Here is a 26,316-nt window from a genome sequence, read left to right on the forward strand (position 1 = left end):
TTCCAATCCAGGAACGTGGTATATCTTTCTGTCTGTTTGTTCATCTTTTAATTTCTTTCATCAGTATCTTATAATTTTCTGAGTACAGGTCTTTTGCCTGGATTTATGAGTACTGGTATTTTATTCTTTTTGATGCATTGGTAAATGGGATTGTTTCACTCATTTTCTCTTTCTGATCTTTTGTTGTTGATGTATAGGAATGCAGGAGATTTCTGTGTATTAATTTTATATCCTGCAACTTTACCAAATTCATTGATGAGCTTTACTAGTTTTCTGGTAGAATCTTTAGGATTTCTATGTATAGTATCATGTCATCTGCAAACAGTGACAGTTTTATCTCTTCTTTCCAATTTGGATTCCTTTTATTTCTTTTTCTTCTCTGTCTGCCATGGTGAGGACTTCCAAAACTATGTTGAAAAGAAGTGGAGAGAGTGGACATCCTTGTCTTGTTTCTGGTCTTAGAGGAAATGCTTTCAGCTTTTCACCATTGAGAATGATGTTTGCTGTGGGTTTGTCATATATGGCATTTATTATGTTGAAGTATGTTCCCTCTGTGCCTGCTTTCTGGAGAGTTTTTATCATAAATGGGTGTTGGATTTTGTCAAAAGCTTTTTTTGCATCTATTGAGATGATCATATGGTTTTTATTCTTCAGTTTGTTAATGTGGTGCATCACATTGATTGATTTATGTATGTTGAAGAATCCTTGTATCCCTGGGATAAATCCCACTCGATCATGGTATATAATTGTTCTAAGGTGTTGTTGGATTTGGTTTGCTAGTATTTTGTTGAGGATTTTTGCTTCTATGTTCATCAGTGACATCGGCCTGTGATTTTCTTTTTTTGTGATATCTTTGTCTGGTTTTGGTATTGGGGTGACGGCCTTGTAGAATGAGCTTGGGAGTGTTCCTTTCTCTGCAAGTTTTTAAAATAGTTTGAGAAGGATAGATGTTAACTCTTTTCTAAATGTTAGAATTCACCCATGAAGCTGCCTGGTCCTGGACTTTTGTTTGTTGGAAGTTTTTAAATCACTGTTTCAATTTCAGTACTTGTGATTGGCCTGTTCATATTTTCTGTTTCTTCCTGGTTCAATCTTAGAAGGTTGTACACTTTGGAGAATTTGTCTATTTCTTCTAGGTTGTCCATTTTATTGGCATACAGTTGCTTGTAGTTAAACAATAAACTATTATATTTGGAATCCCCTTTGTATATGTTGTGCATTATTATTATTTTGCAAATAGACAATAGTTCCTTCCAGCACCATTTAAAAAATTATTTCTTTTCTCACTGATCTTTTTAAGAAATGTTTTAATATTCTTTATTATTTAGGGCAGTTTAGGGTTCATAGCAATATTGAACAGAAGATTCTGAGATTGCCTTTACCCCCTGCTCCCACACATACATAGCCCTCCCATCATCAACATCCCCCACCAGAGTAGTAAATTTTTGCAGTTGATGAACCTACATTGATACATCATTATTATCCAAAGTCCAGTAGTTTATGTTAGGTTTCACTGTTGGTGCTGTACATTCTATGGGTTTGAAAAAAATATACAAAGACAGGTATCCACCATTATAGTATCATACAGAATATTTTCACTGTCCTAAAAATCTTCTCTGCTTTGCCTGTTCTTCCCTCCCTGCCAAAACCCCTGGCAACCCATTGATCTTTTTGCTATCTCTGTCGTTTTGCTTTTTCCAGAATGTCGTATAGTTGGAATTATATAGATAATTGTTTTCAGATAAGCTCCTTTCACTTAGTAATAGGCATTTAAGTTTCCTCCATGACTTTTAATCTCACTGATCTTTGATGCCTCCTCTGTCATTTATTGCATTCATGCATTTATTAGGCCCTGAATCTCAATTGCCTCTTTTGTTTCATCAATCTATTCCCCATCCCCCACAAGTTCTATTTAATTAGGCTGAGGTAGGATAGTATACTGCTATCTGTACAACCACTCTAAAAAGGTGTTTTGAGGATTAAAGAAACAATATTAAAGGAAGAATATTTTGGCACGTTTAACAAGTGGTCAGTGAATGTTAGTTGTTAAGGCAATGATGATAATTTCATACTACATATTAATAGCTGGTAAAACTCTTCTTTTTAAAAATTGTTTTAGTCATTCATACATATTTCATGTCTTAATTAACTTTAGATATCTGCTACCTCCCTGCACCAACCCCCGCCCCACCAAAAAAAAATTCCAAGAGGACTGCAGTAAATCTAAAAGTTAATTTCGAGACAAACTAACAATACTCAGTGTCCCAGAAGCTTGGTATTTCTCTCCATTTATTCAAATTTTCCTTTTGTTTTTGTAGATTTACTAATGTTTTCTTCTTAAATGTTCTGTATGTGTTTTTGATAAAGCTATTTTTAGGTATTTTGCTTTTTGTTAATATGAATGGAATCTTTTTCTGTTACTTTTTAAATGAGTTGTTGCTGGTAGTTATGTAGTCTTTTAGCATTTTTTGGTCTTTTTTTTCTCTCGTTCTTATAGATTATCAGATATTTGAATGTTTTACTCTTCTCTATTTCTTTGCTTGTGTTTTATCTTTTTTTTTCTTTCTGAAGATTATGATTGCCATTGCTCTTTCATTGAAATGTTCTTTGGTTCCTTTTTTCCCTGAATTTTGTCATTTAGGTAAAAACAGATGACATAGCAAGAATTTACCAGCCTAAGCGTTATGCTTTGTCACCCAAGACAACAATAACCTTGGCACATCTACTTGCTGCCCGTGAAGATCTGTCCAAAATCATCAGGACAAGTAGTGGCTCCAGCCGGGAGAAGACAGCATGTGCCATTAATAAGGTTGGATTTTCTTTCAGTACAGTAGAGAATGAATTCATAATATCCTTGTTTGAGATTTTTACAGATTTTAATCCATTTTTCTTTTAATCTTAGTGAACTCCTAGAAAACAGTGGTGGAGGGGCTTCAGTCAGTTTAGGCTTAGTAACGTTTTCTGTGTGCATGTTTATTTGAATTTCTGTATTTGTAAATTAAACCACAGTTTTATTTGAATTAGAGGAATTGAGTTATTTTTATCAGTAGTGTTAGCAAGAAATATTTGCCTCCTTTCCAATAATGTAATCATTTTTGTCAGTAAAAAATCTGTAGGAGTCATTTTGAGTACTCACATATTTCCTTAGATCCTTGGTGTAAAAGGGAAGAGTACGTGCTTTGGGTTCACGTCCTAGCTCTATCATTTACTTAGAGCAATCACCTTGGGCAAGTTGCGGAATCTCTTGGAGCTTCCACTTCTTGATTTAGAGTATAGATCCATTTCTCTGACAGTGGTCTTAAACAAGTTCAAAGAGTGTGAGTTTTTTACTTTACGACAGCAGCAGCAACAATAAACTAATTTAGAATGTTTATATCACTTTGACTAGCGTATACTCTTCATTTAGATAGATCCCTCTATGACAGACTTTACTACAAAAGAGCAAAAAATCAGAAGAAAGGGCTTTTGGTAATTTTAAAACATCGTTTCTTATTCAGTGCAGTGAGAAAGTTGTCCTGTATCAAGGGAAGGTTGTATATAAAGTCAATTTGCTAATTATTGCTAAGTAGGCACCAGTGTTTGGGCCTTCCTGCTTCCATTTTAGGTCAACCTCCTCTCTTCTGAAAATGTTCTGTTTTTAAATATGTTACTTACTATCTTGCATCAGGTTATAAACTAGTCTTGCTGCATCAAGAGTTCTATTTCTTTAAGTGACATTGTCCATCTCTTTTCTGAGTTTGTGATTTATAGTCCAGTTATTTGAGGGCAATCTTACCAGATCTTGAAACAGAGTCCCTGTATCTCCACCGACATAGCATGTTTGGCAGGGAGACCAATGAGGATAACAACCAAGAAAAGCTACTTTTTGGAGTTGGTAATTAGGACGTTGTTGCTGACTTTAAAAGAATGTTTGCATACTTACTTCAAACTTTGTCCCACAGTGAGGATGTTGTACTTTTGGTCTTTCGTTTATGATGTAAAGTAGTAAAACATGATTTTGATTAGAGGATCAAAGGAAGTAGAACACAACTGATTCATAGATCATTTTGGTTGAGGCAGTTCTGGTTTACCTTTTTTCCTGACATTTGCTTCCTTTTGGTTTCTCTTCACAAGCATATAAAGTAGCTCCTTTCTACGGCAGGTTGGGGACTTAAAGCAAACTCTTCCTTAGTTTATCCTTCAAGGTATTATAAAGCATGGTTAAGGAAGTGTATCATCTTTATTTTCTTTATAATATAGTAACTTGTATCACCACTGAAAGTTAGTGAGCTTCAGTCTCTCTTAAAAAAGGAACAGTTCATTGAAAATCCTTGTCTCTCTTTGTAATGGTTACCTTGGATTATATCCATTATGTTCATCTCTGACCACATTACACCCACATGTTATCATATATATTTCATACTTTGTTGAAATAAAATGTGCTTAGAAATAGTCTTTTATTAGATAATCTATTACCAAACCAATGGCAATAAAGTCCAGAGTTGTTGTATAAATGGATATGAAGTTAATTAATGTAGGGTAGTTTATGTATATTTTAAATGTTTTTTTTTTTTTAAGAACTTTTATTGAGATACAGTTAACAGACAATAAACAACATATATTTAGAGTGTACAATTTTGTATCCCAATCACCCAGTTCATTCCCCCCCAACCCTCCCCGGTTTCCCCACTTGGTGTCCATATATTTGTTCTCTACATCTGTGTCTCTATTTCTGCCTTGTATTTCCTCTTTTATAGTTGTTAGCATTTGCCTTATGTATTGAGGGGCTCCTATATTGGGTGCATATATATTTATAATTGTTATCTCTTCTTGGATTGATCCCTTGATCTTTATGCAATGTCCTTTCTTGTCTCTTGTAACATTTTTTATTTTAAAGTCTATTTTACCTGATATGAGTATTGCTACTCCAGCTTTCTTTTGATTTCCATTTGCATGGAATATCTTTTTCCATCCGCTCACTTTCAGTCTGTATGTGTCCCTAGGTCTGAAGTGGATCTCTTGTAGACAGCATATATATGTATATTGTAAATGTTTTGATTAAAAAAATTTTTATTGTGATGGGTACTACATTTGCTATAATATTTGCTAAACAAATTTAAACAAGTCCTTAAGTTTCAGAACTATTTCCCCACACTGTTTAAAAATAATGGCACATTGTGAGGAATTTGTCACACACATTTATATTTTCAATATTAATTCATACTGCCATGTCTGATACTTTCCTGTCCTTAAATATTTGGCTTCTATTTCTTTATTAGAACAATAATTTCAATATTGCTTGCATCCTTCATGTGAACTTTAAACATTGTAAAATATTTTAAACTGAATATTGTAAACTGAAAAAAAAAAAATTTCTTTACACAGGTGCTGATGGGAAGGGTGCCTGACAGGGGAGGACGGCCGAATGAAATTGAACCACCACCTCCTGAAATGCCCCCTTGGCAAAAGAGACAAGAAGGCGGCGGAAGGGGTGGTTGGGGTGGTGGAGGTGGTGGTAGAGGAGGTGGTGGGAGTGGAAGAGGTGGTTGGGGAGGGGGAGGAGGTTGGGGAGGTGGTGGGGGAGGAGGGTGGAGTGGAGGTGGAGGAGGGGGTGGTAGAGGAGGAGGTTTCCAAGGCAGAGGAGATTATGGTGGGAGGGGAGATTATGGAGGAAGAGGGGGCTATGGAGGAAGAGGGGGCTATGGAGGAAGAGGTTATGGAGATCCATATGGAGGAGGTGGTGGTGGATATAGAAGATATTAAAAGCTACAAAATTTAGATAGCAGTGCTTACTTCTTGATAGACACATTAGGCATAGTGTTCTGAATAACTACTTGATTGTCATCTTCGAAGCAAACACCATGTTAGATTCCCTGATGATATCGTTCTTGAATTGGATTTAGTATGTAAAGAGCATTGTTTTATACTACTATTTGATCTCTTAGACAAAGTGATGATTTTTTCCATATTCTGTGTACTCTTGAGCATGTTATGTCTTTTTAAAAAACAACAAAAAATGAGCAAAAATTATTTTTAAAAGTGTAAATATATTATTACCACCAAACTTGGAAAATAGAAAGTATTTTATTGTCTTGATTGAATTTAGATTGTTACCTGTATTTTATTCAGGTCTGAGACCCATAAATGACCCTACTTGTAGTGGAAAGGAATATAGACTTATTGCCTCATTTGTATTCCTTTGGCTGTGTTTTGTATTTGTTAATTCTACTTTACAAAATAGGGAGAGAGACTGATTGTTGTGTTCAATAGGAAGTTGTCATGACTTGTTTTTTCTTTTATATGAGCAATTCCTCTGGCCAAGTTTCTGTTAAAATTCTATTAATTGAAGCCCATGTCTATTTTTTCGCTATGCATATTTGGTTTTTTTTTTTTTCAACTGGATTTGCAATCTGTATCATTTTGACCGCAGAATTAAAGATTGAGGTCAGAATTACTCTAAAGGAACAAAGATGTACTAATTTTACATGATGGTATGAAAATATTTCTGTAAATTGGTTTCTTCATCATTTGTGCCATCACTTTAGGTATCTGAATATTAAAAGGCAAGCTGCACTGTGCTACACAGGATTAAGACACTTATATCCAGTTTTAGTAGATCAGAAGGAGGGCCAAGGTATCCCTTGGTAATTCTGATTCACAGCTAGATTTGGGAAACACAGGGTTAGGGAATGCATGAATGTGGTTTGGTGGTTGGAACAATCAAAGGTGTGGGAATCAGGAGTTGTGAATTTGAATCATGGCACTAGCTCAGGAGTGCTGTGGGTTGAAATGACCGTAGCTCTCAAGGATTAATTTGTCCTCATTTGTCAAATGAGGAATGTGGCACTCTTGCCTTCTCTGGTTGTTTTATAAAGACCTAAGTACAAGTCCAACATGTTGAGAATTTATAGAGGCCTGTTGTGAATGATTTAAGAGGTGGCGCAAGTAATGCATTTTCCTCTTAGTGTAGAGAAAAAGATATAGTCACATAAATTTTTTCAATCCCACTTTATTTTTTTTTTAATATGTGTTTATTTTTCGGCTGCGTTGGGTCTTAGTTGTGGCACTTGGGATCTTTCGTTCTGGCACGCGGCTGCTTCATTGCAGTGCACAGGCTTCTCTCTAGTTGTGGTGCACGGACTCCAGAGTGTGTGGGCTCAGCAGTTGCGGTGCTTGAGCTCAGTTGCCCTGAGGCATGTGGGATCTTAGTTCCCGGACCAGGGATCAAACCAGCTCCCCCTGCATTGCAAGGTGGATTCTTTTTTCTTTCTTTCTTTCTTTCTTTCTTTTTTAGATAGTAATTTTTGGCTGCATCATGCGGGCTCTTTCGTTGCAGCGTGTGGGCTTAGTTGCCCTGCGGCATGTGGGATCCTAGTTCCCCAACCAGGGATCAAACCCGCATCCCCTGCATTGGAAGGTGGGTTCTTAACCACTGGACCACCAGGGCAGTCCCTCAATCTCACTTTAAAATCTGTAGGCTCCTGGTCAACTTTTTTTTTTTTAAGAACTGGTCAACTCTTATGCATAGCAACTTTCTGTGGTCTAACCAACTCAACAGATAGAAAGCTAAGTACCTGTGGACAAATGGTATTTGATATTTGGCAGTGTTGTTCTTGTTGTTTTGTTTTACAGTAAACCCTGTGGGGAAATCTAAAATAATGTTAAAATTTTAAATATTGTGTATGCTGCAGTCTTGGCCATGTATTTTTCAAGCTAACTCTTCAAAGAAGTTTGTTCAGGATAGGAAAACAAATTTTTTTGGTTATTTGTAAACCTAGATTTTTAAAAAAATTTATATTTAATGAGGAGACAGTTTCACTTGTGGTAGTTGAAGAAAAAGGCTTTACACTTAAGGAAACACTCATCAGTAGCTACGAACTCTGAAAAATAAATTTTAAAAATATATAAGCAAAGTCCACTGGAGTAAAATATTTCAAAAAAGTTATTAGTTAAACCTATATATTTCTGCTTCATTTCTTTTCAGGAGCTTTAGTTGCTGATACAGGACAGGTTTACATCTATTTTTAGTTTTTATCACTAAAGGTTTATGGCAAATAATGGCAGAAACATTCATTTATTAATTTCTGTAAGATTTCTCTGTACCTTCATAGGAATGCTGTTGGGTTATCTGCTACTCACTGTAAATCTTATCAAGTTTAGCACTTGCTCCTGGAATCGTATTGGAGCTGGAACCACTCTTATTTACACATTCCTATAAACTTCGCTTGAATGAAAAGCTGAGTGGTCTAGACCCTAATATCTTATTCTTTCCTGTGAGGTAAGATTTTCATGATAATCTTCTTCCAGTAAAAATTTCTCTCACAGAAAAATTTGCTAAGCAATATCTAGAATAGCAGTAGGCAATTTGGGGCCTTGATGTGAAAGGCCATAATGTGAAAATGCTTTATAAATTGAGTGCAGTACAAATGTAGAGTATGATGAATGGCACTTCATTTCTTTCTAAAAACTGACACCTTTTTCTGTGCCAACTCATCATCATTCTTTTTTGCCTAGTTCTTAATGTTATTTTTTCCTACTCCCTTATTTTCTCTCCCCTTTTTTCTTCTCCCTGCCTTGGTCTATCTCGTGGTATCTAATAGCACCTATAGACGTGATCTTTTATTGGGAATTTCTGGATTAAAGTAACTGACCTCTTACCTGGATTTGTCCATCCATACATAATTACCACACCATTACACATAAGCTCTCAGTAAAAGAAGGGATGAGGATGAGGTATTTCCTTTCAACCTGTTGCCTTGTGTTCTGCAGATCAGGGAAATCTTGCTTCACTAAACAGAAAAAAAAATATTTTTATACCAAAAAACATTTAATTACCTTTGTATATGTCAAAAGAAGGTATGATAATTCCCAAAATATCTGTGACAGAGAATGTTCTGAACAGTGATACTATCTATACCTTGTAAGGGGCACAGGGTAGAACTATTTGGAATGCGAATTGGGGGTGGAGGAGGGGAAGTACTTTAATCTCTCCTGTAGGGCCAAGTTGTCAGTGTGACAAAATGATAAATATACCACATCCAAGTGTACCAGAATGCATTCCATCATGGAATTTGAGTAACTGGTATTTGTCTCCCCCCACCCCCCGCACACTTCATTGGTCTGGTTAAAAGTTGGCTGGGGATTAAGGAAAAATCATGGCTATCTCTAATCACTCTAAATCATGAGCACAAATGAATTGCTTTGGGTGATGTGTACACTAGATTGAACTACCCACAGCTTCAAACTTTCTCTTCTTTACTTGCTAGTTTTCTTAGATAGAACTGTGTAATTAAAGATGAAAGCCACAGAGAAGTGACAACCTCAGATTTGTCTCCTTCAGTGTTAAGTATTTATAGACTTAATATTTGGGGATCTCTGTAAGTCATTATGCAGTAAGATGGGAAAAGGTTGAATATTTCTGTATGTTACTACTTCATGTTACAGAAAGATGTAGAAAAATGTATACTGAATAATTAGTTGCTTTGCTTTTCCTTTGAGGAATACTCAGTTTGGTTAATAGAATTAGGGAGTGGTCTCAGCTGTCCATCATAGTAAAAATTCAGGTGAAGTTTCTACATGTTCATGAAGTAGAAGAAACACAGGACACCTATGTTGTAGGGATCCTAATGTCTTTTATCATATAAATATTACACAAAGAAAACTTACATTAGATATCAAAAAAAATCACCTTTACAATCTGTACATTTGTTTTTTACCTTGCAGTTCTTTTACATTATACATCTTTAAACAGAAATTCACAAATGGCCAGTAAAATGACAAATCAATTACCAAAGAAAATAAGAAGTGACATTGTTGTTAACAAAAGATTTGTCCTTGTTTTGGCAGATAAATGTATGCCCAAACTTATTTCAAGTTGATAAAAGACACACAAATTTGTATCCTAGGCTTGACAAACAAAAAATTTGTTCCAGATTTTTTTCTGTAGGTTCCGCTAATCCCATGTAGTTCAGAGCTAGTAATATTAATTTATACACTATACTTCTTTGGCCCTTGCTGGACTGTAAAGACCTGTGGTGAAACTACCACTTCCTATCCATTTCAGTGATAATTCTGGAATGCTTGAGGCTTTCTAGCCATGTTAATTTGACTAATTAAGGAGACTGTGACCTTTTGAACTCCTAGATTACAAATTACATAGAAACTAACCTGGGCTCTGTATTTTGGATGGTGGGTAAGAAGAATGAAAAAAATTTGTGTTACATAACTATTCTTAAAGAAATTGAGCTGTACCGTCTTTGGTTTATATCAGAGGAAAAGCATAGGTAAAGAATATGAATTTTAAGGATGAATAAAACTCATGTTTTTTCTCTACAAGGCAACTAGCAAAGTACTTCTTATAGGATTATATACCAAGTGATGGACCTAAGCAGCCCTGCCATGGGGATTTCTGAGTTTGGATTTAGAAAAAGGTAAATTTGTACATAAAGTGATTCTTTAAAACACTAACTTAAAGCTAGTCACTAGTTTTTTCACTAAAGCTTAGTACAAGGTGGTATGCAAGTGGGAACTGGTCTTTCATCAAAGAAACTTCTTAAATGGTCTGAATCCTCCAAGGAAGCTATACTGTATATATAATTTGTTTCTGATTAAGACTTGGTATTGTTGGCTTTAGGTTTGGAACTTTGGTTGTTGAGGTTATATGCTTGGCAGTTGGTCAACTTGCGTCTGAATTTTAAGTCAGCTTGGTATCAGGCTTTCCAAGCATGAAAGGTAAGTCCCCTCCCCCGCAAAAGAAAATGATCATATTAATTTTTTTAGAGAAATAGTCTGACAAAGAAGTTTGTGAACAGTTGCCCAGATAATTAAATGAGTCCATTTATCATTAACCTTCACTAATAGAAAACTCACAGGATTCTTGTGACTTTGCCAAACAATACAATTTACATTATGAGTAATTTCTTTATCTTGTAACAAACTGAACTTCATGATTTTCTGTACATGACCAAAAGTCATTTAATTTACTTATGTATTTTGCGAAAGAGGAATCAGAATTCCAAGCCACATGCATGTCTGATGTTGTATATATATAATATGTACATATGTACATGCTGTCAGCTATTATTGAAGCCTCTAGTCCAATTAGCTTATTTCTAAATAGTATTAATAGTGAAGACAGTACAAGCACAAATTCAGTTCAAAAACAGTTACTTCAAAAAAATAAGGATGGCACATGAGAATTAGGCTTTTTAAAAAAGCCATAAGTTCTTAATTCTATCCAGTGTAAATATGAAGGACAAACATCATGTTTGTGTTATGTTTATTTTAGTTAATTAGCCAGCCATCGTGTGAGGTACTAATAGCCACGTTTCCAGGTACTTAACTTGGCTACTTATTTTATTATGACTGAGACTAAAACCATGTGTTGACCTGTAATTGGATGATGTCATGTTGCTTAATAGCCCCTTCCTGCTCCCCACTCGCCAAAATTTGTGGCTACATCTCTAGAAATTCTCTTCTAGGTAGATATCTTCATGTGTGTAAGAACGTAGTGAGGAAGAAGGGGAAAAGGCAAATTGATTAGATCTGAGGTAGTGAAGTGGGAACCAGATTCGTAAAGAATGCTGAAATATAGAGGAAGTGATTCTACTTTTGGAATGTAGGTATTTTTCCATTATAAGCAAGCTCTGGATGGAACAAAGTAAATGCCTCAGGAAAAAAACAGGGAAGGAAACAAATTCATTTTCCAGGTATTTTTGTTCTACGGAAGCAGCAGCCGGGCAGGCCACATAGAAAGCTACCTTGTCAGAAAACTATAGTCACGTTTTGTATCATGCTTTGGATATTAGTCCCAGGAAAAAAAAAAGTTTGTGGTATGAATGGCAAATATTTTGCATTCTTCAGCTTTCCTCCCTTTGATTCAACTGACTGGAAGAGAAAACCATACCGTAGCACAGTAGGAATCTTTTACGTATAAAAAGAGTAACCAGCTTTCCTTCTTTAAAGTACCTTTTTTAAGCCAGTCAATTTAAGGTTCCCCAGGTCTTTGTGTTAAGAGGTTTAGGAAATGAGATCTCTGATAAACTATACAGTTTGTGCTGCTTGAGTTTCTGGGCTAAGAACAGTCACCCTGCTCCATCTGAGCCAAGACATGGTTGCTTCTTGCAAGCTGGAGGGTTTCTATCTTCTTCTGTGCATATTTCAGTTGGATCTTTAGAGCATTGTTATCTGCTTTCAGTGTGTTTATTTCCTAAAAGAAAAAGAGAATGAGGTATGTTAATAAAGCAGCAATGAATGGCAAATCAGTTACAATATTGGGAGCATTATACTTGATTGGCATCTTTTCACTGTAGCTGAGAATTAAAGTGTTTTCAAGGCAGTTATTTTGCCCTGAATAAAAAATAACAAGTTAAATATCAAATGAGCATTTGTAAACAGCAGTTAGTTTTGTTATCTTATCAAAGATATGGGTGGCTAGCCGGCAGAATAAACCATTCTAATATGTGATATTATAGTTCACGAGATATTACGTATATATTACATAGATTCTCCTCCAAATCATTGAAAACTAACACTCTTGATAAAAGTAGGAATTTTATCCCACCCCCTTAAACTGAGATTTAATTATGTAGGCAGTGATTTAATTATAGAGGCAGCTATTGATTTCCAATGTTGCAAGTGGCAGAATTTCATTTTTTATGGCTGAATAATATTCTATTGCATGTATGTATATGTATATACACACATACTACTACTTTATCAATTCAGCTATTGATGGACACTTAGGTTGCTTCCAGTGATGCTAAGAAACATCAAGGTGCATGTATCTTTTTGAATTAGTGTTTTTATTTTCTTTGGATATATACCCCAGGAGTAGAATTGCTGGATCATATGGTAGTTCTTTTAGTCTGCTGAGAAATCTCCACACTGTTTTCCACAGTGGCTGCACCAGTTTTCATTCCTACCAGTGGTGCACGAGGGTTCCCTTTTCTGTACATCCTCACCAGCACTTGCTATCTTGTCTTCTTGATGATAGCCATTCTAACAGGTGTGGGATGATATCTCATTGTGGTTTGATTTGCACTTCTCTGATGATTAGTGATGTTGAGCATCTTTTCATGTACCTGTTGGCTATGTGTATGTTTTCTTTGGAAAAAAAAAAGTCTATTTATTCTGTTTTTCAATCAGATTTTGTTGTCGTTGAGTTGTAGGAGTTCTTTATGTATTTTAAAGAACTCCTTATTGGGTATATCATTTGAAAATGTCTTCTCCCAATGTCTTCTCCCATTCAGTAGGTTGTCTTTTCATTTTGTTGATGGTTTCCTTGCTATGCAAAAGGTTTTTAGTTAATGTAGTCCCATTTGTTGATTTTTGCTTTTGGTGTCATATCCAAAAATTCGTTGCCAAAGACCAATGACAAGGAGCTTCTTCCCTTCATTTTCTTCTAGAAGTTTCATAGTATCAGGTCTCATGTCTACTTCTGTGATCCATTTTGAGTTAATTTTTATGAGTGGTGTCAGATGGGGGTCAAATTTCATTGCTCTGCATGTGGTTATCCAGTTTTCCCAACACCATTTGTGAAGAGACTATCCTTTCTGTCTTGGGTGCTCTGGGCTCCCTTGTTCAATATTAGTTGACTGTGTATGCAGGGGTTTAATCCTGGGCTCTTTTCTGTTCCACTGGTCTATGTGCCAGTACCATACTGTTTTTATTACTGTAGGTTTGTAATATAATTTGAAATTAGGCAGTGTGGTACCTCCAGCTTTGTGCTCTTTCATCAGGATTAGCTTGGTTATTCAGGGTTTTTTGTGGTTCCATATAAATTTTATGATTTTTTTTTCTATTTCTATAAAGAATTCCATTGGTATTTTGATGGGGATTGCACTGAAGCTATAGATTGCTTTGGGTAGTATGGACATTTTAAGTCTTTTTTAAAAAACATTGAAGTATATAGTTGATTTACAACATTGTGTTAGTTTCTGCTGTACAGCAAAGTGATTCAGTTATGCACATATATTCTTTTTCATATTCTTTTCCATTATGGTTTATTACAGGATACTGAATATAGTTCTCTCTGCTATACAGTAGCACCTTGTTGTTTATTCATTCTATATGTAATAGTCTGTATCTGCTAATCACAAACTCCCAACCCACCACCTGCCCACCCCTCTCCCCCTTGGCAACCACAAGTCTGTTCTCTATGTCTCTGAGTCTGTTTCATGGATAAGTTCATTTAGGTCATATTTTAAATTCCACATATAAATGATATCATATGGTATTTGCATTTCTGACTGACTTCACTTAGTATGATAATCTCTGGGTCTATCCATGTTGCTGCAATGGCGTATTTCATTCTTTTTAATGGCTGAGTAGTATTGCATTGTACATAGGTATACACAGCACATACCTACCACATCTTTATCCACTCATCTGTCAGTGGACATTTAGGTTGTTTCCATGTCTTAGCTATTGTATTAGCTATTGTAAATAGTGCTGCTGTGAACATAGGGGTGCATGTATCTTTTCAAATTATAGTTTTGTCCAGATATATGTCCAGGAATGGAATTGCTGGATCACACGGTAGCTCCATCTTTAGTTTTTTAAGGAATCTCCATACTGTTTTCCATAGTGGCTGCACCAATGTACATTCCCACTGACAGTGTAGGAGGGTTCCCTTCTCTCCACACCCTCTCCAGGATTTGTTATTTGTAGACTTTTAAATGATGGCCATTGTGACCAGTGTGAGGTGGTACCTCATTGTAGTTTTGATTTGCATTTCTCTAATGATTAGTGATGGTGAACATCTTTTCATGTGCCTGTTGGCCATCCGTACGTCTTCTTTGGAAGGAAAGAATTTAGGTCTTCTGCCAGACATTTTAACAATCTTAATTCTTCTGATCCATTTGTCTTTAATTTCTTTCTGCAAAGTCCTGCAGCTTTCATTGTACATATCTTTTATTTCCTTGATTAAATTTATTCCCAAGTATTTTATCATTTTTGATGCTATTGTGAATGGGAAAGTTTTATTTTTCAGGTGTTTTATCCTCAGTGTATAGAAACGCAACTGATTTGTGCACGTTGATTTTGTATCCTGAAGTTTAACTGAAAATGTTTGTTTCAACGGTTTCTTTTTGTTTAATCTTTGGGTTTTTCTATATATGGACTCATCATCTTTCCTGATTTGGATGCTTTTTATTGTCTAATCACTACAGCTAAAGACTTTGAGTACTAGATTGAAGAAGTGGTGAGAGTGAGCATCCTTGTCTTGTTCTTGATCTTGGTGGAAAAGTTTTGAAATTTTCTGTATTGAGTATAATGTTAGCTGTGGGTTTGTCATATGTGGTCCTTATTATGTTGAGGTCTATTCCTTTTATCCAGTCTGAGCAGGGTTTTTATCGTGAAAGGATGTTGTATTTTGTCAAATGTTTTTCTGCATCTGTTGAGATGACATGATTTTTATCTTTCATTTTACTAATGTGATGTATTACATTTATTGATTTGCATATGTTGAACTTTGCATATGTTGAAAAGTAGGGATAAACCCCACTTTTCATGGTGTATAAAATCTTTGATGTATTCTTGAATTCAGTTTGCTAATACTCTGTTGAGAATTTGTGCATGTATAGTCATCAGTGATATTGGTCTATAGTTTGCTTTTCTTATAATGTCCTTATCTGGCTTTGGTATCAGGGTAAAACTGCTCTGGCAAAACGAGTTTGGAAGTATTCCCTCTATTTTTTGGAAGATTTTAAGAAGGACTGATGTTACTGGTGTTCTTAGGCTGGTAGAATTTGCCAGTGAAGCTGTCTGATCCTGGGGTTTTCTGTGTTGGGAGGAATTTGATTACTGATTCAATGCCTTTGCTTGTTATTGGTCTGTTCAGGTTTTCTATTTTTTTTTCTTGATTTAGTCTTGGTAGGTTGTATATTTATAAAAATTTATTCATTTCTTCTAGGTTATCTAATTTGTTAGCTTATAATTATTCGTAAGTCTCTTATGGTCCTATGTATTTGTGTAGTAACAGTTGCAGTGTCTCCTTTTGTATTTTTATTTTACATGTTTGAGCCTTCTCTCACTTTTTTCTTAGTGTGAATAAAGGTTTCTCAGTTTTGTTTATCTTTTGTCAGTGTGCATGGAGCTTTGGTTCACAGTGGCACAACTGGCTGTTTTAAGGGTAAACAGTTATGGTTACGTGATTATTCACAACTATCAGTCCTTTCTGTTTTTGTTTTTGTTTTTCTGGTCTCTTTATTTCCAGTCTGATCTTTTTTCTCCCAATAACAGCAAGTAGACATGGCATGGGCTCCCCAGCTCCCTTGGCTTCACAGCCCTGTCTGAGGTCCTGTGCACCTATTTTCTGAAGCACAGGTGGGTAGAAATCTACTGGGTGTTCTGGTGTAAAGTGCAGAGTCACTTCTGTTTGTTTACAAATGACCAATTTAGTTGTAAATAAAAGGGGAGAGAAAAAAGGAAGCGACACATGCCACCATGACGCTAATGTCCCTGGTCTTCAAGACTTTGAATCTTGTGTTCTTTCTTATACCATTCTGATTACCTGCCAAAATATGGGGGTAATTTGGGATACATGAGTTGTTTCTCAGTGTAAATTACCTAGATAGCTATTATCTATTAGCTACTATGTGATATTGAGCATTTGCTATGTGCCAGGTACTGGGTTACATGGTAATAGAGGTGGATGTAGTATCATACTGGGGATTTGAACCTAAGAGGCTGTGCATTTTCTTTTGTCTTGTGCTGGTTTAGAGGTATATATATACTTAAAATAATGTGTAATATTACATATTATTTTTAATACTTTAAAACATGCATAGTGAATTCTGGTCCTTAGGTCCCAATGACAAGGATAAAAGTAAAGAGGGTTTACCAACTCTGGTATTACTGGGTAGGAATTAATTCTGGACCTAACTTACTCATCTGAAATCTTTCCATCACCCCCTTCTTGCAACAAGAAGTCACTGTTGCCAGCTACATTGCGCCTTTTCATGGGCATGTGAAATGTCAGGATCTGAAGCAAGCTGTAGAGAACATGGACACCTGGCTCTCTGTATTTAACAGAGGACCAAGCAGGTCACAGAGTTTAACAGCAGGAGTAAGAAATATCCAGAACTAAAAACATGGATCTTTGTCCCTAAGACTGAAGTTCTTTCTACTCTATCAAGTTCACTTTTCTTTCATTGTTCTTAAAGTTGATTCTGGCCATTTAGACCCCTGAAGAGGGAGGGCTTTGTGTAACCCACATTTTGCCACCTCCCGATTGACTTGATGCTTAACGAATGTCTTAAAATATTCTGAGTAAGAGAGTACTTTTCATCCAGAAAATCTGTTCTTTTCTCAAGTATTCCTCCTAATGCTGTGTTCTTTGTTCTAGGCACCAAACTAAGAGTTATCTAACTTGTTTCGTCAGTTCAGTTCCTGGGGGTCTGACAGGGAAGGTGCAACACGTAGGGAATTCTGAGACCCTCTTGGGCAGTTTTACTAAGTGGTGTATAGAATTATGAAAGGAATTCTAGTCATTTGGATGTTGGTTTTGTGTTTGTACTGATAGGCCTCCAAAGTTGATGTTTTAGGGGAAAAAGGCAAACTGGCATTCTTCACCTTTAATAAAGTGAATGGTGATGTTGGATCTAATGTATCCTTGCTTCCCTAAAATTACTAAGAAACTACTGTCCCATGACAAGAGGTCTAGCTAAACCAGCTCTCACTCTGAACAAAAAGTACCCGAGTGCTGACCCTGCGGAATCGAGTATTTGGACAACTGCCTGTTGTCTCCAGTTGTCCCAGCTCCTAATTTCCTTTTTTAACCTTATTATCCTCTTTCTCTCAAACTTGGCATCATATTCCCAAACTCCTGTTCTTCTTTTCTTGGGAAACCTTATTTTGTCTTTTCTAATGCGTCCATTAGGTATCTTACAATTAGGACATTGTGAGCCTAACAGAAAAAAAAGCAATTCCTGGTACTACAGTTGTTATCATTTAATAGATTATATTGCTGTGTATCAATGGTGCATTTGCCAGCTACTGTTGACTTAGCTGTTCTAATTATGTATATATATATATATATCTCTCAGCACATCTGATGTTTTAGGAAAGAGTTCCCTCATTTTATATTAAGGAGGCTTTTCATGCAGTGAGCTAAATGCTCTCTTCCTTTTTTTTTTGATAGCATAATGATCACCTCCCTTCTTTTAGGAAGATGCCCAGGCAACCATGAAGGCCCCCAAACATAACCTTGATGAATAGTTTAACAAAGACCTTCAGGGAGGGAGGATTTAGGCAACTTGCTTTTAAGTTAAGTCTAGAAAAAGGGTGTGGTGTCAGCACAGTAAAGCTGATCATCAACAGAAACTGGTTTTTCTTAAGGAGCTACTGTGAACAAAGCTTTGGGTCCTGGTACCAACACTCTGTACCTTTGTGGCAATAGGAGCCCTGTCTATCCTGTCCTAGTTATGTAATGTGAACCAGGGCCCCCACTGGTTTCTTTGAGACAAAGCAGAATCCTTTTGTTTCCTTTTTTCCCCCTTTATCTTTCTAGTAATCAGCCTGGTCTGAATCTTCAGTTTACATGTTCTTCCCTGTTTTAGCCCCACTTTTCTCCAAGTCTGGAAAAAAAAGGAAAAGGAAGGTACCTGTTCCAGCTCTTGGTAGGTTGGGAGTCTGAGGTGACGGAGCTCCTCCTTTGATTTTATGAGGGATTCTTTGTTCTCCCACTTGACGAAAGCCCGCTTTCTGACCAAGACTGGGCTGGGGCACGGAGATGTAGGGCTGGGAAGCACATACAGAGCATCCTGGGCTGCCTTCCTTGGGGAAGACAGCACAAAGTGACCGGGAGGGCCCTCGCTGCCAAGCCAAGACAGTGTTTCAGTCTGGGTGGCCTTGTGGGCGACAGTCCTTTTCAGCCGAACAGAAATCTTCTGTGAGGACACTCCCATGAGCATGATGGTCCGATCCTTACTCTCCTCACTGTGTTCCACCGCAGCCTCCCCATTAGGGAATGGGAAAGGTCCTTCCTCAGGTGCTGTAGGAAGACACATGCCATGTTAGTACTTTAGCTCAGAAAAGCAGAGACTCAAGGTTGACATGTTACTTTCAAATGAGACCTTTCTGGTTACAGGAGTTCCATAGGCCCAAAGTGGACTCATTTCCAGGCAGTCAATTTAGGGGATGAGGGGGTTGAAATCCAGGGGCCTTGCTGGACAAGCTATGGCCACTGGTGTCAGGCTGCATCTACCCTGAGGAAAGGCCATCCTTAAAGGCTCCTTTTCTGTTGCTCTTTTCTATTTGCTTGATTTCTTTTGCTCCCAGAAAGGTAGAGTGCATAAGATTCTGTCCCAAGCTTTTTTCTGTATGTCTAGGAATTTGACCTAAATAATAGAAGGGTTTATATTTATCATTTAATAGATAACAGTGGTACCCAGTATTTTCATTATAAGCAGACTTTGCCTTATAACACTTACATAGCAATTTTCATTTGTTGCCCACGATACATCTATGTTTAACCTACCCATCAGTCTACTTCCCGGCAGTTCTAGGAAAGCATCGGAAGTCCTCCACTACTGGACGGAGCTTTGGGGACCGGGAAGAGAAACCTCTAGGTGCAGCCCCTTTCCAGGCTTAACTCTGAGGCCCCAGACCTTCATGCTATTCTCCGCCGCCTTTCTCCCAAGACAGTCTGCATTTTGTATGACAGAATTGTGGTGCCCACAGGTGACATGGAACTTTTAAAATACAGGGTGCATACTACACAGGCATGTCTCCCACAAGGGTATTTTTGGTAGTTTCTGTTACGAGTGGGAAAGATAAAGGTAATCTTTCCTTCCCGAAAACTGTTCTCACTTCACTTTCCAAGATGAATGTTCCCAGTGCCTGCTTACCATGGAGCAGATCTTTGGCTCCCAAAGAGCAAAGGCTGGACGTTGGCCCCACAGAAGTGCTGTTCTCTGTGGGAACTGCTGAGTTCTTGGCTCGCTTCTTGCACTCGAACACAACCAGGTCTTTGCATTGTTTGTGGCAGTTCATCCCACAGTCTGTGGACAAGACACCCTGGTCAGGAAGTCTTTCACTTTCTCCACCAGGGTCTCAAAACCACATCCATGCAGTGCTCTTGTCACACATGCCTGTCCTATCTTTTGGAGCTAGGACACCTAACTTAGCATTCTTCTCACTGGTTTAGCCCTGGATCTCACAATTTTGTCACAGCCCTTATCATGAGTCTCAGCATCAGAAGTGGCATCCTGCTTGGACAGAAGAAGTGGTGTCTTTCTTTGTCATCCTGCACATACTGCCTACTCTAAGGAGACCCCCTGGAGGCTCCCAGCTGTTAGGTTTTATTCTTTCTTCCTTGCAATAAAAGGTCTTTCCTCCTGAACTTTTCTAGTCACAAGGAAAGACAATTCTATCCTGTGGTATCTACTGATAAAAGGAAAGCTGACAAGGGCCGTTGGTAATCACTTCAGTTTCAAAAGTGATTCTGTGCCTGTCTTTGGGGACTCATGACCACATGAAAGCATAATCTACCAGTCATCCTTATTTCCAGGGCAACCAAGGCAAAGAGAGGATCTTGTAACAGAAGGTGCATAACTAGTCACGCAGGGATTCCTCTCTTCTTTGTGGTGGCAGTCACTCTCAGGGGGTACTCTAGGGAAGCCCGTTTGGGGATGAGGCTGTGAGCTATGCTGAAAAGCTGTGGACTGAATGGACAACTACTATGGGTAAAGCATGCTTTACATGAGAGCTCCTCAGACCAGGGAAAACAACACTGGACAAGGCTGAGCCTTACCTTTACAGCGATACCCTTGTTTGATCACTCCCCAGAGCTGTGAGACAAAGATGACACAGTTAGAATGCACCACATGTCCATCTACCTGGTATGAGGCTAGACACTGACATCCATTCTTTATTTTCCTGCATTCTACTCTACCTCAAGTGGGAGAGAAACCTCATTTATCTCTCATATGTCTTATCCCTCCTGGTCTTAAACTAAAAAGAGGAAAAATTTGTGCTGATCAGAGCTAAATGTCCTCAAGAAACTTACTACAGTGGATTTATGACCCAGGCCTCAAACATATGGATCACAAGACAAATAAGCTTCTTGAGACTCCAAACTAAAGTATATAGAATCCTGGAGTCAGGGACTGAGTTTAGGAGAAAACTGTTGGTCAGGGGTGGGACAGAGGAGGGACAGAGCCCAGGTGACTTCTTTAAGGCAGTTCCTTTTGAAGGGGGAGGGGTGAGGATGTCATTTCTTTTTCCTAACATCTGAAACAGCATATGGATATGATACTTAAGAAGTATATTCCAAATTCAGCATTTCCTTACTATTTATCCCAGGACCCACCTACCAGAGGAAAAAATAAATCAGGAAGAAATGTGAAAAGATGAATGCAAGTAAAACCACGCATTTGAGGATGAGGTTAATTGTGTCTGCTTAGGCTCTAGGCTGGGATGAGTTGATAAAAGCGCGTGAGGTCTGTGCCTGGCTTTATCACTGAAACTGTCTCGAACCCTCCCCAAGTTCAACCCCAAAGCACTCTAAGAACAACTCACAAATCCAGCACAGTTGTCACAGAAAGTGGGCTTCAGGTAGGTGGTCTCTTGAAAGTTGTGAGGAAAGCCGAGGCCCAGCTTGGAGTAGATTGAGCTGGCTCTCATGAAGTAAGCCGTGATCTCATCTCTGCTGATGAGGCCTTCCCTGCCCACAAATGAGAGACAGGGATGTGAGCAGGGCTGGTTTGCAAGGCTGATTCTAGCCTTAGAAACTTTCTTTATATCCTTGAGGGGTAGTACAGTATGTATTACCTGACAGTTACTTCTGTGAGCCCTCCTCTTAATGAGGATGCCTGGATAGCATGTAATAAGTAGCTGAAATGGCATTACTCATTTCCAGAGTTACTCTTTGGCTAAACCAGGCTTCGCTAACGAATTTAACCACTATCCACAAGACTTGAAAAAGAAGTGATGGAAATGTGGGCATAGGGAGAGAAATACCTTATGCTGCGGTTTTTGATTTTAGACAGCACATACTACATGACTGGTACCCACCAACCAAACATTTGGTTTCACACAGAGAACCAACACAGAACTTATGTAACCTTGATAAAAGTAAGTATGCAAAGCATTAATAAATATTAGTTGTTTCTCATAATCTGTAAGGAGAAAGCAAGTAGGAAGACTATAAACTTTTTGTTACTTGCAGTTGACTATTCCTAAACTGGCAGAATTATGGAATCTTCAATTCTGAGGCATTTAAAAAAGCATGCATTTTTCATGGTCCATTGCAGTCCAAACCAAAGCCAGACAGGCATTCGCTTGATGATGGCTCTCTTAGCGCCAAAATTCATTAAGCAACCACAGCAGCAACACATCTGAGTTTACAAATTCTTTCAGTGACAGACCCATAAAGCATTCTCACCAACAGGCTCATAACCACATATTCCCATACCCAAACCTCACCTGTCTTTGTCCATCACACAGAAGGAAAATGGAAAACTTGCAGCAATCTTTTCAAATTCTTCCTGGGAAATGTATCCATCTTGATCATGATCATAGTTCTTGAAGACAGACTGTGAAAAAAGGAGCTTCTTTGGTGATTACCAAAGAGAAACCAATCATAGCCAAATGACAAATGGGGTAGAACACCTGAAAAAAGCCTCTTAGTCTGAGTGAGAGGAGCAAGGAAACCTGCTCTTTATGCTGCTGCAGAGATTCAGTGGGTCACATCCCAGGTGTCTGCAGGTACCAGCATCTGGAGGGTGGCCAGGTGCTTTCAATTCCATTAGCATGTCAATATGCCCTCATGTACCCCTAGCTCGCTGCACCGAGGGATGGTCCCCCTCCACTCTGCCCTTCCTTTACTGCACAGCTTAGACTGCAGCTTCTCTGTAGTTTCTACTAACAGCCCAGTCAGAAATGCTCCCTACCCCCTCTTAATCCTCTACTAATTTTTCCGTCACTTGCTGGCTTGTACTTTTCTTGTTACACTGGAATGGTCCACAGGATAAGTGTAGAAATATAAATGTATGTCCCCCCCCCCTCAGCATTTAGCACAGTGAATTGAATCAAGCAGTGCCAAACTTTTCAGTTTTAGATTCTCCTTATCAACCTTACTTATACTCAAAGATTTTCTAACCCCTCTCTGCACCCAAATCAACTGACAACCTTTAAATATGTGCTCTCTTGCTAGGCCTTTAAGAGGTACACCTTCCCCCATATGAGGCCAAAGTGTGTATTGTTCTGCAGCCACAATATGAGAAGTAACTGGTTCCCTGTGCTCACACAGGAATGTGCTCAAGTTTCTTACCTTTGTGTTTCTGCCACTGTGCTCCCCTCTCCCCACACACAAAACTAAGCCAGGCATTGCATTGCTTTTCATCTGTGGATACACAGCTGTACTTACATCCACCATCCTCTGGACGTGTTTGCTTATGGTCTTTGGATCAGGTTTGGGAGATACTCCAGAGGCCCAGTCCACTACTACTGGTGGCTTTGAAGGTGTCAGTGGCTGAAATGAAATATTTAGAGAAATCCCCATGACTATAATGTAATGCTATAACCTACAGCTCTTTCCTGTCCCATTACCTGGTAGCTGTATTTGCGGACCACCCTCAACTATGTACAGGGGCAAGGAGCAGAGGGCTCACATGTAATTGAAATCTAGAACTGTAACCCTGGCTCAAATATTGTGCTTTAGAGTTCACAAAGAGCTCCTCACATACGTTATCTCCAACCAAGATAATTTAAAATTCTCAATATGCCTTGAGTTTCGCTTCCCTCTGCATTAAACCTTTTGTTGAATCTACTGACAAAGAGTAAAGTAGATCATTTAAATTTCCTCTAAGGCAACTAGAGAAAGAAAAACAAAACCCAAAGTTAGTAGAAGGGAAGAACTCAAAGATCAGAGCAGAAATGAATGAAATAGAGACAAAGGAAACAATTGCAAAGATCAATGAAACTAAAAGCTGGTTCTTTGAAAAGATAAACAAAATTAATAAACCTTTAGCCAGCTCACCAAGAAAAAAAGGGAGAGGGCTCAAATCAATAAAATTAGAAACGAAAAAGAAGTTACAAATGACACCACAGAATACAAAGAGACTACTACTACTACAAACTATATGCCAAAAAATGGAAAACCTAGAAGAAATGGACAAATTCTTAGAAAGATACAATCTTCCAAGACTGAACCAGGAAGAAAGAAGTGTAAACAGACCAACAATCACAAGTACTGAAACTGAAACAGTGATTTAAAAACTTAAAACAAACAAAAGTCCAGGACCAGATGGCTTCACAGGTGAATTCTAGCAAACATTTAGAGAAGAGTTAAAACCTATCCTTCTGAAACTCTTCCAAAATATTTCAGGGGAAGGAACACTCATGAGGCCACCATCACCCTGATACCAAAATCAGACAAAGATACCAAAAAAAAACAGAAAATTACAGGCCAATATCACTGATGAACATAGATGCAAAAATACTCAACAGAATACCAGCAAAACAAATCCAACAGTACATTAAAAGGATCATACATCAGGATCAAGTAGGATTTATCCCAGGGATGCAAGGATTCTTCAATATCTGCAAATCAGGGTGATACACATTAACAAACTGAAGAATAAAAATCATATGATCATTTCAATAGATGCAAAAAAAGCTTTTGACAAAATCCAACACCCATTTATGATAAAAACTCTCCAGAAAGCAGGCATAGAGGGAACATACTTCAACGTAATAAATGCCACATATGACAAACCCACAGCTAACATCATTCTCAATGGTGAAAAGCTGAAAGCATTTCCTCTAATATCAGAAACAAGACAAGGATGTCCACTGTCGCCACTTTTATTCAACATTGTTTTGCAAGTCCTAGCCCCAGCAATCAGAGTAGAAAAAGAAATAAATACAAATTGGAAAAGAAGTAAAACTATTACTGTTTGCAGATGACATGATGCCATACATAGAACATCCTAAAGATTCTACCAGAAAACTACTAGACCTCATCAGTGAATTCGGTAAAGTTGCAGGATACAAAATTAATACAGAAATTTCTTGTGGTCCTACACACTAACAACAAAAGATCACAAAGAGAAATAAAGGAACAATCCCATTTACCATCACATCAAAAAAATAAAATACCTAGGAATAAACCTTCCTAAGGAGACAAAAGACCTGTACTCAGAAAACTATAAGACACTGATGAAAAAAATTGAAGATTACACAAATAGATGGAAAGATATACCATGTTCTTGGATTGGAAGAATCAATATTGTCAAAATGACTATGATACCCAAGGCAATGTACAGATTCAATACAATCCCTATCAAATTACCAATGGTATTTTTCACAGAACTAGAACAAAACATTTTACAATTTGTATGGAAACACAAAAGACCCCAAAGAGCCAAAGCAATCCTGAGAAAGAAAAACAGAGCTGGAGGAATCAGGATTCCTGGCAGACTATACTACAAAGCTACAGTAACCAAAACAGCATGGTACTGGCACAAAAAGAAATACAGATCAGTGGAACAGGATAAAAAGCCCAGAAATAAACCCCCTGTGGTCAACTAATCTATGACAAAGGAGGCAAGAATATACAATGGAGAAAAGACAGTCTCTTCAATAAGTGGTGCTGGGAAAAACTGCACAGCTACATGTAAGAGAATGAAATTAGAACACTCTAACACCATACACAAAAATTAACTCAAAATGGTTCAAAGTCCTAAATGTAAGTCCAGACACTATAAAACTCTTAGAAGAAAACATAGAGCACTCTTTGACATAAATTGCAGCAAAATCTCTTTTGATCTACCCCCTAGAGTAATGAAAGTAAAAATAAACAAATGGGACCTAATTAAACTTAAAAGCTTTTGAAAATGAAATGAAACCATAAAATGAAGCAAATGAAACCATAATAAAAAAAAAATTAAAAGACAACCCACAGAATGGGAGAAAATATTTGCAAATGAAGTGACTGACAAGGGGTTAATCTCCAAAATACACAACTCATGCAGCTCTTTATGAAAACAAACAAAGAAACAAACCCAAACAAAAAATGAGAAGATCTAAATAGACATTTCTTCAAAGAAGACATACAGATGGCCCAAAGGCACATGAAAAGATGCTCATCACTAATTATCAGAGAAATGTAAATCAAAACTACAATGAGGTGTTGCCTCACACCGGTCAGAATGGCCACCATCAAAAAGTCTACAAACAATAAATACTGGAGAGGGTGCAGAGAAAAGGAAACCCTCCTACACTGTTGGTGGGAATGTAAACTGGTATAACTACTATGGAGAACAGTATGGAAATTCCTTATAAAAACAAAAACAGAGCTACCATATGATTCAGCAGTCCCACTTCTGGGCA

General features: G+C 37.6%; 2 protein-coding genes across 21 annotated transcripts in view; one reads left to right on the forward strand and one right to left on the reverse strand.

Annotated features, from left to right (window-relative positions):
- The window catches only part of FAM98B (family with sequence similarity 98 member B), a 34,831-nt gene extending 27,823 nt beyond the window's left edge, over positions 1–7,008 (forward strand). Inside the window, exons 7-8 of the mRNA XM_057721618.1 lie at positions 2,642–2,809; positions 5,365–7,008. Of these exons, the coding sequence (XP_057577601.1) occupies positions 2,642–2,809; positions 5,365–5,742 (546 nt within the window). The 3' untranslated portion in view covers positions 5,743–7,008. The remainder of the gene's footprint in view (positions 1–2,641; positions 2,810–5,364) is intronic.
- The window catches only part of RASGRP1 (RAS guanyl releasing protein 1), a 289,246-nt gene continuing 269,918 nt past the window's right edge, over positions 6,989–26,316 (reverse strand). For 19 of the 20 annotated variants that reach the window (XM_057721599.1, XM_057721614.1, XM_057721615.1 and 16 more), the window contains 7 exons: positions 23,351–23,455; positions 22,408–22,517; positions 21,502–21,646; positions 20,735–20,771; positions 19,830–19,982; positions 18,585–18,973; positions 9,585–12,187 (listed from right to left, as the gene is read on the reverse strand). In XM_057721599.1, coding sequence (XP_057577582.1) covers positions 12,053–12,187; positions 18,585–18,973; positions 19,830–19,982; positions 20,735–20,771; positions 21,502–21,646; positions 22,408–22,517; positions 23,351–23,455 — 1,074 coding nt within the window. In that variant the 3' untranslated portion in view covers positions 9,585–12,052. Of the gene's footprint in view, positions 7,860–8,637; positions 8,769–9,584; positions 12,188–18,584; positions 18,974–19,829; positions 19,983–20,734; positions 20,772–21,501; positions 21,647–22,407; positions 22,518–23,350; positions 23,456–26,316 lie in introns of those variants that run through there. The other variant, XR_009051310.1, reaches the window with a different exon arrangement.

The sequence above is a fragment of the Hippopotamus amphibius genome, chromosome 2 (assembly GCF_030028045.1).
Source record: "Hippopotamus amphibius kiboko isolate mHipAmp2 chromosome 2, mHipAmp2.hap2, whole genome shotgun sequence".
Taxonomy (NCBI): Eukaryota; Metazoa; Chordata; class Mammalia; order Artiodactyla; family Hippopotamidae; genus Hippopotamus; species Hippopotamus amphibius.